At 40.0% G+C, this 14713-nt stretch overlaps 2 protein-coding genes across 10 annotated transcripts in view; one reads left to right on the top strand and one right to left on the bottom strand.

The window, feature by feature from the left end:
* The window catches only part of Mp (Multiplexin), a 209594-nt gene that overhangs the window by 37565 nt on the left and 157316 nt on the right, over positions 1–14713 (bottom strand). For 8 of the 9 annotated variants that reach the window (XM_066394763.1, XM_066394766.1, XM_066394767.1 and 5 more), the window contains 3 exons: positions 12140–12323; positions 11389–11562; positions 9147–9346 (listed from right to left, as the gene is read on the bottom strand). In XM_066394763.1, the coding sequence (XP_066250860.1) occupies positions 9147–9346; positions 11389–11562; positions 12140–12323 (558 nt within the window). The remainder of the gene's footprint in view (positions 1–9146; positions 9347–11388; positions 11563–12139; positions 12324–14713) is intronic. The other variant, XM_066394770.1, reaches the window with a different exon arrangement.
* LOC136411983 (orexin receptor type 2-like) lies at positions 7170–8931 on the top strand. The gene is made up of 2 exons (XM_066394811.1): positions 7170–7447; positions 7596–8931. The coding sequence occupies exon 2, from the start codon at positions 7596–7598 to the stop codon at positions 8619–8621; it is 1026 nt and encodes a 341-aa protein (XP_066250908.1). The 5' UTR covers positions 7170–7447; the 3' UTR covers positions 8622–8931.

Below are 14713 nucleotides of genomic sequence, written 5' to 3'. Positions count from 1 at the left end.
TGCCAGCACTGAAGATTACCAAGGCTATTTAGTAAAGAACGGTATTTTGTACGAATACGACAATGGGTTGGAATTAATAGTCGTACCGAAGTCGATGCAGTCCGAGGTCATAAAGAAAACGCACGAAATAGGCCATTTTGGCATTGCAAAAGTGGAGGAAATCGTCAAAAGAGAATTCCATATACCGAAGTTGAAAGAAAAGATTCATACTGTTATTAAGAATTGTGTGGCCTGCATTCTGGGAAACAGAAAAGAAGGAAAGAAAGAGGGAATGCTGCACCCGATAGCCAAGGACGAAGGACCGCTATACACTTACCATATTGACCATTTAGGACCTCTGCCTTCAACAAATAAAAATTACCAGCATATATTGGCCGTAGTAGATGACTTCTCGAAATTCGTTTGGCTGTACACTACCAAGTCGACGACGTCGCGGGAAACCATCGACAAATTAAGAACGCAACAGAAAAATTTTGGAAATCCGTCAAGAATAATTACAGACAAAGGTACTGCGTTCACGTCGAAGGAATTCAGCGATTATTGTGAACATGAGGGGATCCAACACGTCACTGTCACCACCGGAGTACCTCGAGGGAACGGTCAAGTGGAACGGGTTAATCGCACGATTATCCCTGTCCTTACGAAACTGAGCATGGAAAATCCTAGTAGGTGGTATGACAAAGTAGATAAGGTGCAAACTGCTTTGAATTCCACACTGCAAAGGAGTATCGATGCTACACCGTTCGAGGTATTGTTTGGTGTCCGGATGAGGCATAATGAGGAGATTCGCATTAAGGAAATGCTGGAAAAGGAGATAATCAAGAATTTCGACGCAAAAAGGGAAAGACTACGTGAAGATAGCAAAAAGCAAATTTTGAAGGCGCAAGAAGAAAACAGGAGGCAATATAATTTAAGGCGGAAGAAAGCGACAAAGTATAAACGGAGGGATTTAGTGGCCATAAGAAGAACGCAGTTCGGGGGCGGGCTGAAACTGTGTAAGAAATTTCTTGGTCCTTATGAGGTCATCGAGGTTCTGCCCAATGAGCGATACGAGGTCATTAAGGTGGGCACCCACGAAGGACCGGGACGCACCTCTACCTGTGCCGAATACATGAAGCCATGGGTCGATAATGATAGCGAATCCGAGGCGGATTGCTAGTCAGAATGGCCGAATGTAGGATCCGCTCGTCAGATCGCTCTAACTCTTCTAAATGTAATTATTACTGTCTGACCAAATCGAGACACCAACGGGAAAGTCCGAATATTTGTTAGATAGTATTAGTTAAATTAGGGTTGAGGAACCGAGGGGGATTAAAAAGTGAGGTACCTCGATGTTACGCCCATGCGTATCGTACCTGAGTTCGAGTGATTCTCGGCTGTTGCTGGGTTCTCCCAGTAACCTCCTAGAATCTGTGTCACGGAAAAAACCCAAAAAGCGAACATCTCTTTGTTTGAACCAAGGAAGAAGGGCCTGAGGATGGTTGCTAAGGGCTCAAACAAAGGATGGTTCGTGGTGCTGGCTCGCAGCAGCCAGATGTTGTAACGGTCGCTGGCCTCTACTCGAGGTACGACACTGGTTTATTACCCCCAGGTTTAATATTTAAGATTTGTGACAAGGAGAATCGCTCTCTTTGATATCCGGAGTGAACGACGAACTAAGTGACGCGAGTTTTTACTAATTAAGTTACCATTTAAGCTTCGTATTGTACCCTATCCCAATTATACATAAACCCTAGACAACCGAATAAAAGAAAAACCCACAACTTTGGGGGCTCGTCCGGGATTTGGGGTAACGATTTTGGAGACTTTTACGAGATTTGGGGTAATAGTTTAGAAGACTCAGCCGAAATTTGGGAAACGAGTTAGGACGACCAAGCTCTGCACTTCAGGATTGGGAGCAACGGCGACGGTGATAACGACGAAATCACTAATACCAGACGGGTAACGACGACGACGGCGATAACGACGAAACAGTGCGAGATTAGGGTGATAATAGTGATTAATTCCGCGAAGTGAAGTGGAGTGCGGAAAAGGTGTACGCAACCGACAGATAAAAGCAGTTAAGGTAGGATACAGAAGTTAGTCTAATTTTACTGTATTAGTAGATTTATTGCTTTGTAATCCCGATTGTGTCTCGATTTCTTCTATTGACTGGTCTTTTCAAGTCGATTCTACGTAAACAGCAAAACGCATCGTATCTCATTTTTTATTTTCTTGGAATATTGGCCTAGTATCAATTCCATACCCAATTATGACTACTTTGGGGGATATTGAAAAAATTGCGCAAAATATCACAAATTCTAAACTGAGGGCGGTTCAAGCGCTGCATGTTGCTGTTTACGGCAAAGAAGGTCAAGGTCGGCAAACTAGAAAAAATGTGAGGAAATTCCCTGGTTTTAACCTGGACAAGGAATCAAGGGAATATCAGACCAAATTAACAGAAACCGAAGATCAGTTGAACTTAAGCGATTTGATGGCGATCTGTCACATTCTGAACTTGGACTATTCGGGACAACACGAGGACATCGCGAATCGGGTATGCTCTTTCCTGAATGACTTGTCAGTCAACGACGATATTACTGAGGGACAAGAAGACGGGGAGACCGAAGATGAGGATGCCGGAGGTCAGGAAAGTAGCGACGAATCCGGACATGAGGACGAAATTGACGAGGGAAATTTAGCTCAGCCACAAGCCCGTACCAAAACGAAGACGAGAAAAAATAATCCTTTTGCGTTAACCTTTCGTGACGTAGAAGACAGCATTAGACCATTTGATGGCAAGGATGATTACCCGATAGAAAAGTGGATCCGAGATTTTGAGGAAATAGCAGAGGTCACACGATGGAACGACTTACAGAAATTAATATTCGCGAAAAAGTCGTTGACGGGTTTAGCGAAACTATATGTGCAATCAGAAAAGGGTATTAAATCCTGGACTACTCTTAAGAAAAGACTTACCGCTGAGTTTGAAGTGAAGGTCAGCAGTGCTCAGATTCATAAGTTGCTAATGTCTCGAAAGAAAAGTCCTGCTGAGACAGTACAGGAATATGTATTGGTCATGCGTGAGATCGGAAGCCGAGCGACGTTAGAGGCCGAGGTCGTGATACAATACATTATTGACGGGATACAGGATGATCCATCAAGCAAATGTGTGCTTTATGGAGCGAAAAACTTCGCTGAGTTTAAGGATAAGGTCAGATTGTATGAGCAGATCAGAACAAAAAGGCCGACGTTCAGCTCAGAGAAGAAGTATGAGAAAAAGGAAATCAAGAAGGAAGAGCACGATAGAAAGGGGAGAACTACCAATTGTTTCAATTGCGGGCTCAAAGGACATAAATCCAACGCGTGCCCAGACAGAGCCAAAGGGGTCAAATGTTATAATTGTAATAGTTTTGGACATATATCAACCAAATGCCCAACGAAGACAAACGACGCAGGTAAAAATAGCCCGTGTGCCAATGTTCGCCTTATGGAAGTCGTACCGAATAATGCCGTTAAGGTACAAATCGACAATGTACAACTGACCGCACTGTTAGATACGGGTAGCGACATAAGTGCGATAAGGAGCGATGCTTACGATGACTATCTAGGACATATCCCTTTAACGGGGAATGAGATAATTATAAAAGGAATAGGTTCCAATAGAGTGAGGACCAAAGGATTTTTCCAAAAGGAAGCAAGGATCAACGACGAAGACATATTGTTAACGTTCCACGTGATACCAACAAATGCCTCAAACTTTAAGGCCATTGTGGGTAATGACCTATTAAAATGGGCGGATGTAAGTTTCACAGAAGGAGGCGTGGTCATACACAAGAGGAGGGAGGAAAATTTCTTGATGGAGATGAAGATTGCCGACGGTCTGGATCAAGAGAACCCGCAAATTGACCATATACCGAATGTAGAGTGCAAAAACAAAGTTAAGGACTTGATAGAAAATTACTCGCCGGAGAAAGTAAAGGATGTCGACATTAGGATGAAGATTGTCCTGAGGGATGAAGAGCCAGTATATCAGAACCCAAGGAGACTCTCACCCGTTGAGAGAGTAGAGGTAGAAAGACAAGTACAGGAGTGGTTAGATGAAGAAATCATAAGACCCAGTTATTCTGATTTCGCAAGTCCGATAGTGTTGGTAAAGAAACGAGATGGCAGTATGAGACTTTGTTGCGACTATCGCAGAATCAATAGGAAAATAGTCAAGGACCGTTTTCCGTTACCATTGATTGAGGACGTGCTAGATAGGTTGCAAGGAGCCAAATACTTCAGCACGATAGATCTGCGAAATGGATTTTTCCACGTTCCTGTAGACGAAGACAGTCGAAAATATACCTCGTTCGTCACTCATAACGGACAGTTCGAATTCCTAAAATGTCCTTTTGGCCTATGTAACAGCCCAGCAGTTTTTCAGAGGTTTATATGCCATATTTTTCGGGAGTTAACCTCTATGAACATTGTGTTGTATTATATGGACGATGTAATAATTTTAAGTAGCACTCTCGAGGAAGGGGTAGAGCGTCTGGCGATGGTCTTACAAGTAGCGAGAGACTATGGGCTGGAAATAAAGAAGAGTAAATGCCAATTCTTAAGAAGACGAGTAGAATTCCTAGGCTATATCATCGAGGATGGTAAAGTGCAGCCCTCTGAGGAAAAGGCATTGGCGATCAGAAGATTTCCGGAACCAAAAACGCCCAAGCAGATCCAATCCTTTCTCGGTTTGACGGGGTATTTCCGAAAATTCGTCGCTTCATATGCCATAATCGCAAAACCTTTAAGCGATCTGTTGAGGAACAACAAGGAATTTGTGTTAGGCGATGAACAAAGACGGGCATATGAGACGTTGAAGGAATTACTAACTAGTGAACCAGTCCTGTATATTTACAGGCAAGATGGTGAAACCCAATTACATACTGATGCAAGTAAGTATGGTTACGGCGCTTGCTTGATGCAGAAATCCAACGACGACAATAAATTCCACCCTGTATATTATATGAGTAAGAAAACGACACCAGCTGAAGAACGATACCACAGCTACGAACTGGAGGTTCTGGCTGTGATACAAGCTGTCAAGAAATTTAGAGTCTACCTCTTAGGCAGTAATTTCAAGATAGTCACGGATTGTTCCGCTTTCCAGAAGACTATGGATAAGAAAGACTTGACTACGAGAGTAGCACGATGGGCATTACTGTTGGAAGAATATTCATACGTTATAGAGCACCGAAGTGGCCGTCGAATGGCCCATGTGGACGCTCTGAGTCGATATCCAGCCGTAATGACTCTAACTGAAATTAATGACGAAGAAGGGACTCTGCGGCGATTAAAAGCGGCGCAAGAAGGAGATGAGTTCGTCCAGGCTGTCAAGAAAATTGCCAGCACTGAAGATTACCAAGGCTATTTAGTAAAGAACGGTATTTTGTACGAATACGACAATGGGTTGGAATTAATAGTCGTACCGAAGTCGATGCAGTCCGAGGTCATAAAGAAAACGCACGAAATAGGCCATTTTGGCATTGCAAAAGTGGAGGAAATCGTCAAAAGAGAATTCCATATACCGAAGTTGAAAGAAAAGATTCATACTGTTATTAAGAATTGTGTGGCCTGCATTCTGGGAAACAGAAAAGAAGGAAAGAAAGAGGGAATGCTGCACCCGATAGCCAAGGACGAAGGACCGCTATACACTTACCATATTGACCATTTAGGACCTCTGCCTTCAACAAATAAAAATTACCAGCATATATTGGCCGTAGTAGATGACTTCTCGAAATTCGTTTGGCTGTACACTACCAAGTCGACGACGTCGCGGGAAACCATCGACAAATTAAGAACGCAACAGAAAAATTTTGGAAATCCGTCAAGAATAATTACAGACAAAGGTACTGCGTTCACGTCGAAGGAATTCAGCGATTATTGTGAACATGAGGGGATCCAACACGTCACTGTCACCACCGGAGTACCTCGAGGGAACGGTCAAGTGGAACGGGTTAATCGCACGATTATCCCTGTCCTTACGAAACTGAGCATGGAAAATCCTAGTAGGTGGTATGACAAAGTAGATAAGGTGCAAACTGCTTTGAATTCCACACTGCAAAGGAGTATCGATGCTACACCGTTCGAGGTATTGTTTGGTGTCCGGATGAGGCATAATGAGGAGATTCGCATTAAGGAAATGCTGGAAAAGGAGATAATCAAGAATTTCGACGCAAAAAGGGAAAGACTACGTGAAGATAGCAAAAAGCAAATTTTGAAGGCGCAAGAAGAAAACAGGAGGCAATATAATTTAAGGCGGAAGAAAGCGACAAAGTATAAACGGAGGGATTTAGTGGCCATAAGAAGAACGCAGTTCGGGGGCGGGCTGAAACTGTGTAAGAAATTTCTTGGTCCTTATGAGGTCATCGAGGTTCTGCCCAATGAGCGATACGAGGTCATTAAGGTGGGCACCCACGAAGGACCGGGACGCACCTCTACCTGTGCCGAATACATGAAGCCATGGGTCGATAATGATAGCGAATCCGAGGCGGATTGCTAGTCAGAATGGCCGAATGTAGGATCCGCTCGTCAGATCGCTCTAACTCTTCTAAATGTAATTATTACTGTCTGACCAAATCGAGACACCAACGGGAAAGTCCGAATATTTGTTAGATAGTATTAGTTAAATTAGGGTTGAGGAACCGAGGGGGATTAAAAAGTGAGGTACCTCGATGTTACGCCCATGCGTATCGTACCTGAGTTCGAGTGATTCTCGGCTGTTGCTGGGTTCTCCCAGTAACCTCCTAGAATCTGTGTCACGGAAAAAACCCAAAAAGCGAACATCTCTTTGTTTGAACCAAGGAAGAAGGGCCTGAGGATGGTTGCTAAGGGCTCAAACAAAGGATGGTTCGTGGTGCTGGCTCGCAGCAGCCAGATGTTGTAACGGTCGCTGGCCTCTACTCGAGGTACGACACTGGTTTATTACCCCCAGGTTTAATATTTAAGATTTGTGACAAGGAGAATCGCTCTCTTTGATATCCGGAGTGAACGACGAACTAAGTGACGCGAGTTTTTACTAATTAAGTTACCATTTAAGCTTCGTATTGTACCCTATCCCAATTATACATAAACCCTAGACAACCGAATAAAAGAAAAACCCACAATAATATAGATAAGAAAAAAAAAACAAGAACTAGTAGTTCCTGCACTTTAGAGTACGTACTAAGAGATTATGCTGCTGGCGCCGGTATTCGCATGCGTTAATAAAATAAATAGTCTTATTATTAGTTTATCTCGATGTTGCAGTGAAATGTGTGTAACTACTAACACATGTTGTGAGTGAATTATTAAATAATTGTATCTGCGGAATTTAAATTTAACTGAATGTCTTTCTGTGCATTTTATTGAGTTTATGTATTTATAATGCTGTGAATACGATTGTTTCATTTAAGTTCGAAGTGTCGTTTTAATAGAAGAATATCAGGTCAGTACAGTTGGGCTTTTACCGCAATTTCGAGCGAACTCTAGTGAAATTTTCTAGTGATAAATTTAGTGCGAAAGTAGATTACCACCTTACTTCACTAACATTGATTTAACTGGAACAGTTCGTACAATTTTTATTCCTCTTGCAGATGGAGTCAAACTGGCAATTATCAACCACGACGATGAATTCAACGAGTCCCGATGAGATAGAAAGGATCCTTGCTGAATTGTCTGAGGAAGACGAATTCATAATGCAAGACTCCGGACATTCTACATTTGCATACATTATGTTTACTAGTGGTTTTTTAATCTTTCTCGTTGCTTTCATAGGTAGCACGTTAGTTTGCTACACAGTCTTCAAATTTATAGCCTTCCGAACAAGGACAAACTATTTGCTCATCCATTTCTTCATTGCGTCCAGCTTATTTTCTGTCGTTTGTGGACTGCAAATGTGTGTATCGGCCATCATACCGAACGTCTATATAGCATACAAATTTATTTTCTCATTGCAAACGATGTTACTCAGTGTTACGTGCTTTATGACGTTGCTACTAGCATTCGATTGGTATAGTTTAGCTCACTGGCATGGTACATTTATAAAATTTGCGAAATATTATAAATGGATAATAGGATCATTTTATTCAGCGATTTTTGTTGTATTTTTTCTGACGCATCTAATTTCTCTGTTAAGTACGATTTTTGAATATTTCACTATTCTATGTTATCTAACAACTTTAATCACTGTAATCGCATGGAATGTCATGAGACTAAGAAGAACTTATACAACGGAAATAATGAAGACTTATTATGCTTTCGCTAGTGCCACCATGTACATCTTAATGTGGATACCCTTCATCTTTATTGTAATTGTTCATTCCCTCATTTTTGGGTTTGGGCATACAGAGAATTGGTTCGAAGTTTTTGATGAAATAATGATTTGGCTAACGCGCATTTTAGTATGCGTGCCTATGGTATCACCAGGCTTAATTGCATTTCTTTTGACAAGATGGGATACGCAGTTTAAAGTGGGATTTGGACACGTATTGAAGATGAATTTTGCAAGGAACGACGATCCTAATGGAGATGTGGCTTATGTAAATTATACTTCGAATGAATGTTTTGAAGAGGATGTAAAGCCATCAGGTTGTAAGTCTACTCATATTGAGAGGCAATAAAATAAAGATTAACTGCTACCAAATTTGCTTTACAGAACCTAACTCTATTTTTTTTTCACGTGTTTATGTGTACAGCTTAAAAAATATTACTACTGTCGTAAGACATATATACCGGGTGTTCCAAATAAAGCGAGTTCTATAGGGATTATAAAAGTGATAAGAGATACGAGGTGGCTCATATTTAAAAAAAAATCGAATTTTTATGCCACTTCAGAAAATGTTCTAAAATTAAAAATATGCACAGGAGGTGTCAAAATATGAGCAAAAAACTGAAAACTGTGATTTCGAAAATTGTGAATTATAAGAAAACCGTTTCAATAAATTCTATGAAATTTGGCTGTTTTCTATTATCGACAACTGCCAATCGAATGGTGTTCTCAGAATTTTTCTAGGTCTTCCAGATTTTGAGCGATTGTATCCAATTTTGTTATTTATTATGGCCGCCATATTAGATTTTGGTCGATGGTTCGACAAAATTATTCATTAGAACTTGCAAAAATTAGTGGCATAACAATATGAACTTACCTTTATCGGAGTGATTTTCTGATCTGTTTGTCCTACCCTGTGTAAATATATATCCCCTGGAGGTCCACGCTCTCCTTTTTCACCTTTAGAACCTGGGGGCCCCACTGGACCCAAAGCACCATCACTGCCAGATGCTCCTTTCTCACCAGGCAATCCTTGAGAGCCCAATGGCCCTCTAGCACCTTTTTCCCCAGCTTCACCTGTAATTTAAAATTAGTAACGTCAATGACAAAATTTTAACACTCACTAAAACGTAAATGAACATGTTGCTTGTACAACTATTGTGTATCTTAAAATTTAAGAATTTAAATTAAAAAAACAAAGAGGTTAAAATGAAGATTTTAACTAAAGGGAGACTTTTGCCTCGAGGCAAATTTTAGGGGAAGAATCATGTTTACGGACGTTTTATTCAAAGAAATTGGATTTTAATTAATTTAAATTAAAAATTAGCAACTGCCAGAATTCGTAATCGAATAAAACGAGCGAATATCGCAAATTAGTATAGGTTAGTTCGGGTTTGCAAATGCATCAGAAAAATGCATTGCAATGCAAATGCATTAAAAAACACCAACTTTGCATTTTTTAACTAAATTGCGATGCTCGTCCGTTTTATTGGATCACGATTTTAGTCAGTTTGGAAAAGTTACTTCATTTTCTGCAGTTTAAAGTTTTTTTCTACTTCTTAAAATAAGCACGCTACGGGTGATCCAAAATCTACGTAGAACCGTGTATAAGGAAAAGTGTGTGGGAAGATATGGAAAATATACTCACTCGTATATTCTTGCATTATTCGGCGCGCTTAAGAGTTACTATCAAAAATATTTTCTAGAGTATTGTCAAGGGCAGCTTTTGTGCTTTAAAGTTGCTGTTTGAGATTCCTATAGAGGGGCTTAAAAATAGGGTTGAAGCTCGGAAATTTTAGGAATTTTATGGGCAACAATGTGTTCCATATTTTGAATAGAGCATTAGTGTTTACTTTCCTTCAAAACACTCACTTCAATCCATACAATTTTGAAATTAATTTTAGAACTATAATATTAATAATTTAGAAAATTTTACGGGCAAGTAGGCAATATCATTTTGTTTTAAATAAATTGAAGGCTTATTGTGCAAATATTTGCATTATAGTAAACAAATATTTGGTTTTTCTATTCTTTAATGTTTTGTTCCGGAACTGGTAAAATGAGCGAATGCATGTTATATCAAATCAAACAATTGAAATTTTGAAAACATTTACATTTTTCACTTGTTACTAGGAAGCAACAGTATGTAGCCCCAATGCAAACGAATCTGAACAATGAATACGCGGATCAAAATATTTTATTATTGGGAGTTAAAAGGCTGGTAAAGGAGTGTAGATATGCACAAACTGTAGAATGAAATGTAAACCAAACTTTGGATAGCAATTTTTTGTTTAATATTATAAAACTATAAAGAAATGTCATTAGTTTGGTGCATTTATAATGGAGAGCTTGAGAAGAATGACTTGAAAATTCCATCCATTGCAGTAGAAAATCAACAATTACAAGTAAGTGCTATGTAGCGTACCTTCATACTGTTATGTAATATTATTACACACGCATAGCAACTCATGCACGTTGATGTCCTGGCGTTTCCATCACGACCACGTGCGACGGCGGAACTGAGAATTGAATAAGTTTCTAATGAAACCTAAATTCCATTGTTGATGACACAACAGTGCAAAAAGCATTTTACACAATTCGAAACTGCGCCTGCCGAAATTGCCGACCTCACGTATTCAGACTTGTGCAATAAATGTGTTGATTCTAATTACTAAAAGCACCAAGACAATAAATCCCTATTTTCTCATAACAGACGAGCAATAGCTGCTGAACAAAACGCTTGATTACACTTTGGAACTACCCCAATTTAAACTTACATCGCCTTGTTAACAGCAACTTGACGAGAATCTATAAAAGTTTCGCGTTTCAATAAATGTTCGTGACACAAACTCTAAATCAAGCGAGGAAGGCAAAATATACATTTCCCATATTTTCCAACTTTTGTTACTTATTCACGCCGTTACCTCCTCGAGAAGTTGTCATTTTTTTCAATTCGATAACTTCGGCCCTGTCGATGTCGTCAAAACGTATGGAAGTTCGAATCCGAACGGGAAACGGTGAATAGGAAATTCTCAATACGGATAATCAGCCAAGAAAATCGGGGATAAAATTAGATTTTCTTGGAGTTTCTTTATACATATATTTCCAGCATTACGTACCTTTAGTGCCAGGGAGCCCGTCGACTCCTGGAGGACCCGGTTGACCATCGATTACAGCGGTGCTGCCATTGGTAGTTAGCACTCCAGGCAAACCGGGTGTTCCTGGGACTCCAGGCTCACCTTTATGTCCTGGAGGGCCCGGCGTGCCAGGAAACCCATCGGTCCCAGAATCTCCTGCGAATGAAACAGAGTTATTTCATCTAAATTCTGATTAGACACGAACTGAAACTGAAGGAACGCCGTAAGTTGTTTCCAAAAATACAGCTGAAGTTCGAGAAAATAATATAGAACTTCAGCTAAGAATTTAATTATATAAGGTTCATTCTCGTGTTGTAATAGAATAAAGACTTGTTGACGTTTAATATAAATTCCGAGTTTCGAGGTGAGTATTAAAATATTCAGAATGCCACTTAGGATTAACTCCGGTAGTAATAATGATTCCAAATAGTTTACGTTCTTTTGGGTCGCTCCTTATTTATTTATTTATTTCAGATTTGTACAGAAACTTTTATCGTTAGACAAGCAGTTTCTGCTAATAAAAATGTTATTTATAACCACTTTATGCTATTTATTACGATTTGTTTAGGCGGAAACAGATTTATCTCACTTCCACCTTAAGTAAGTTATTTTCACCTGGGTGCTATAATGTCCCTTAAATTAAACTCATAGAACTTTTAATATCCTTTCCCTAATCATTAAAAAGATTCACTCGGTATATTCTTACATTTACATTAAACTTTTTGCTACCCACCTTTTTGACCATTAGGCCCCTTTTCACCAGGCAATCCTCTATCTCCTCTTTCACCTTTAGTACCTCCTGCTCCTTTTGGTCCGATAGGACCTCTGTCCCCCTTAGCGCCCTTTTCCCCTGTATGTCCCGGCTCTCCTTTACTTCCAGGTATTCCTGGACGTATGATTGGAACACCAGAAGAACCCTAGAAAGTCGAAAGTCAATGAAGAAATTATGATATGTATGGCCTGCTCACTGGTCGGTTGGTTTCGAAGTTTCTAGATGCTTTTAGCAATTCACACAGTGTCGTCCTGAAGGGATTTTCCATTGTTCTCAACAATACTTCCTTGACGGGTAATTGTTAGAATCAGTCCCGGTTTATCGTTCATTTCTAAAAATTATGGTCGGAATAAGGTAGAAAGAAGATATTTTTAAAAGTTCACGATAAACAGGTACTTTTTCTGAAATTTACTCTTAAGCAAACATCGCTACGAACAGTGGAAAATCCTTACGGATCGATACTGTGCCAACATGATGAAAGAATTGGTGCGGGCATGTTACTTGTGTCGTAAACCATTTAGCTGGTTCAGGTTTAAGATAGACACGTATTAAACAAACACGTTCATTTCGATGATTAATAGATAAATATGACCAAATTTGATTGGCCTTAATCATCGCTCTTCATTTGCAGTGGACAAGTCTGTGTCCTTAGTGGTTTTTTGGTTTAGGTTTAGTGTCCAAAGAGATTGCTTATATTAATATTTTTAAGCTAAGAAATTGGTAGGTGCGCTTTTCTAATTTATTCCAGATTTTGCATCCCAAATTAACTCGCAACTTAATTTCAGATTTCCACTCCTTTCTACGAAAAGATCCCCAGCTTGTCAAACAGTACTTCAATTTTAATTAGGGTTAAGCCCGTTCTTTCTGGCTATTTCGGGGCACATTAATAATCTGCTAGCCAGCCTGAGTTTAACGAGAACCAGGAGGCAAATTTTTCTCCCCTAAATTTATCAGAAAAATCTTCTAATCCGACGATTAAAATATGTGCCAAGCTCCTGGCTAAATTTATGTCTCCACGGTCCCAATAAATTTAAGCGATCGCTACGGCCATTACAAAACAAATAAGACACGAAAACCGTATGGCCATAAATTTTTTTAATTCGTGTTTAAACGTTAAAAGGCCATTTTGTGTATTTTGCGTTATTGCTGGTTCAATATTAGCGACATATTGTCATACAGCACCATCAGGCTGCAAATTTGAGTTTTTACACTCGCAAGGTCACCATAATGAGCAGTAATTTCATGAAATTACTGTGTTAATAGGTTTTAGTCCAGGCTTGAATGCATTTTGTGTTTGTATCTTTTCGCCAAATATACTCTCGAGCATAAAATTAGGGTCACCTCGTAATTTGCATTTAATTAAATAGCTTATAGTTTAGTCAATTTTTTCATGTGTAACATAATTTACTAATTTTATGCGGCGATTTTATCGTCATTGCTCGAAAAGAAATTTTTGTCCTTGCTGCAAAATGTATAAAAAATAATTAAATTAAAAAACACGCATTTATCTCGAACATTAAAGTTTTTGCGGACTTCGGCACCGAACATTTTCTCCTCTAGCAGCGATAATAGCTTGTAGACGATGAGGCATGCTTCGAATCAGGTTTTAGATCACGTTCTACGGAAGATTGTTCCATTCCTGCATGAGAATTTGGCGAAGTTCTCTAGAATTTCTAGAAGTCGGCACACGTTTCCGTAAGCGTCTGTTTATCTCATCCCAGACATGCTCTATCGAATTCAAATCCGGACTTCTAACAGGTCAGACAAATCGCACGATTTGAACCTCGTGAAGAAAAGCGGTAACCATGCGAGTAGTGTGGGGCCGTGCGTTATTATGCATAAATGTTGCGTTCTCTCCAGAAATAACCATGAACGATACAACATGGTCTTCTAGAACCTCTGTCAGGTATCTGTACACATTAAGAGTCCCATTTTGGATAGACTAACTTCGTACGAGCTTAAAAAAAATCTTCTAATGCCATAATTGGGCTTCCATCAAGTGGAAGCCGTTCAGCAATAGACGCTTAGGCATATTTCTCGCCTGGTCTGTGGCACACTCTCACACGTCGGTACGAGCCTCGTAATTCATCGGAAAACCATACACGATTCTAATCCTCTATTGTCCAAGCCAAGTGTTCTCGTGCGAAAATTAATCTCGCAATTCGGTGTTCAGGAAAAAGCGGAGGCCCTGTAGATCCAGTTCGAGAAGATCCAGTAGCATAAAATCGCCTACTAACGGTCCTCTCACTTACGTTTACGTTTCTCACTTTTTGCAGATGAGTACGAAGGGAAACTGTCGTAGCCGTTTAGTTCTTCAAGGCAATAGAAACGAGAAAGCGGTCATCTCTAGCTGTTGCAGCCCTTCCTCGGCCTGATACGGATCTTCGAGTGAGCAGTTCAGTCTCTTCATATCGGTGAAGCACTCGTTGCACACTAGAAAGACCTACTCCAAAGTTCCCAGCAGTAGCCGCCACAATTCGTGCCGCAACGACAGAATTTATGGGCATTTTAACGAAAGCACAAAATGACAGTAAT

This window comes from Euwallacea similis, chromosome 11 (assembly GCF_039881205.1).
Source record: "Euwallacea similis isolate ESF13 chromosome 11, ESF131.1, whole genome shotgun sequence".
Taxonomy (NCBI): Eukaryota; Metazoa; Arthropoda; class Insecta; order Coleoptera; family Curculionidae; genus Euwallacea; species Euwallacea similis.
The sequence above is the reverse complement of the archived record's forward strand: the minus strand, read 5'-3'. Positions and strand labels throughout refer to the sequence as shown.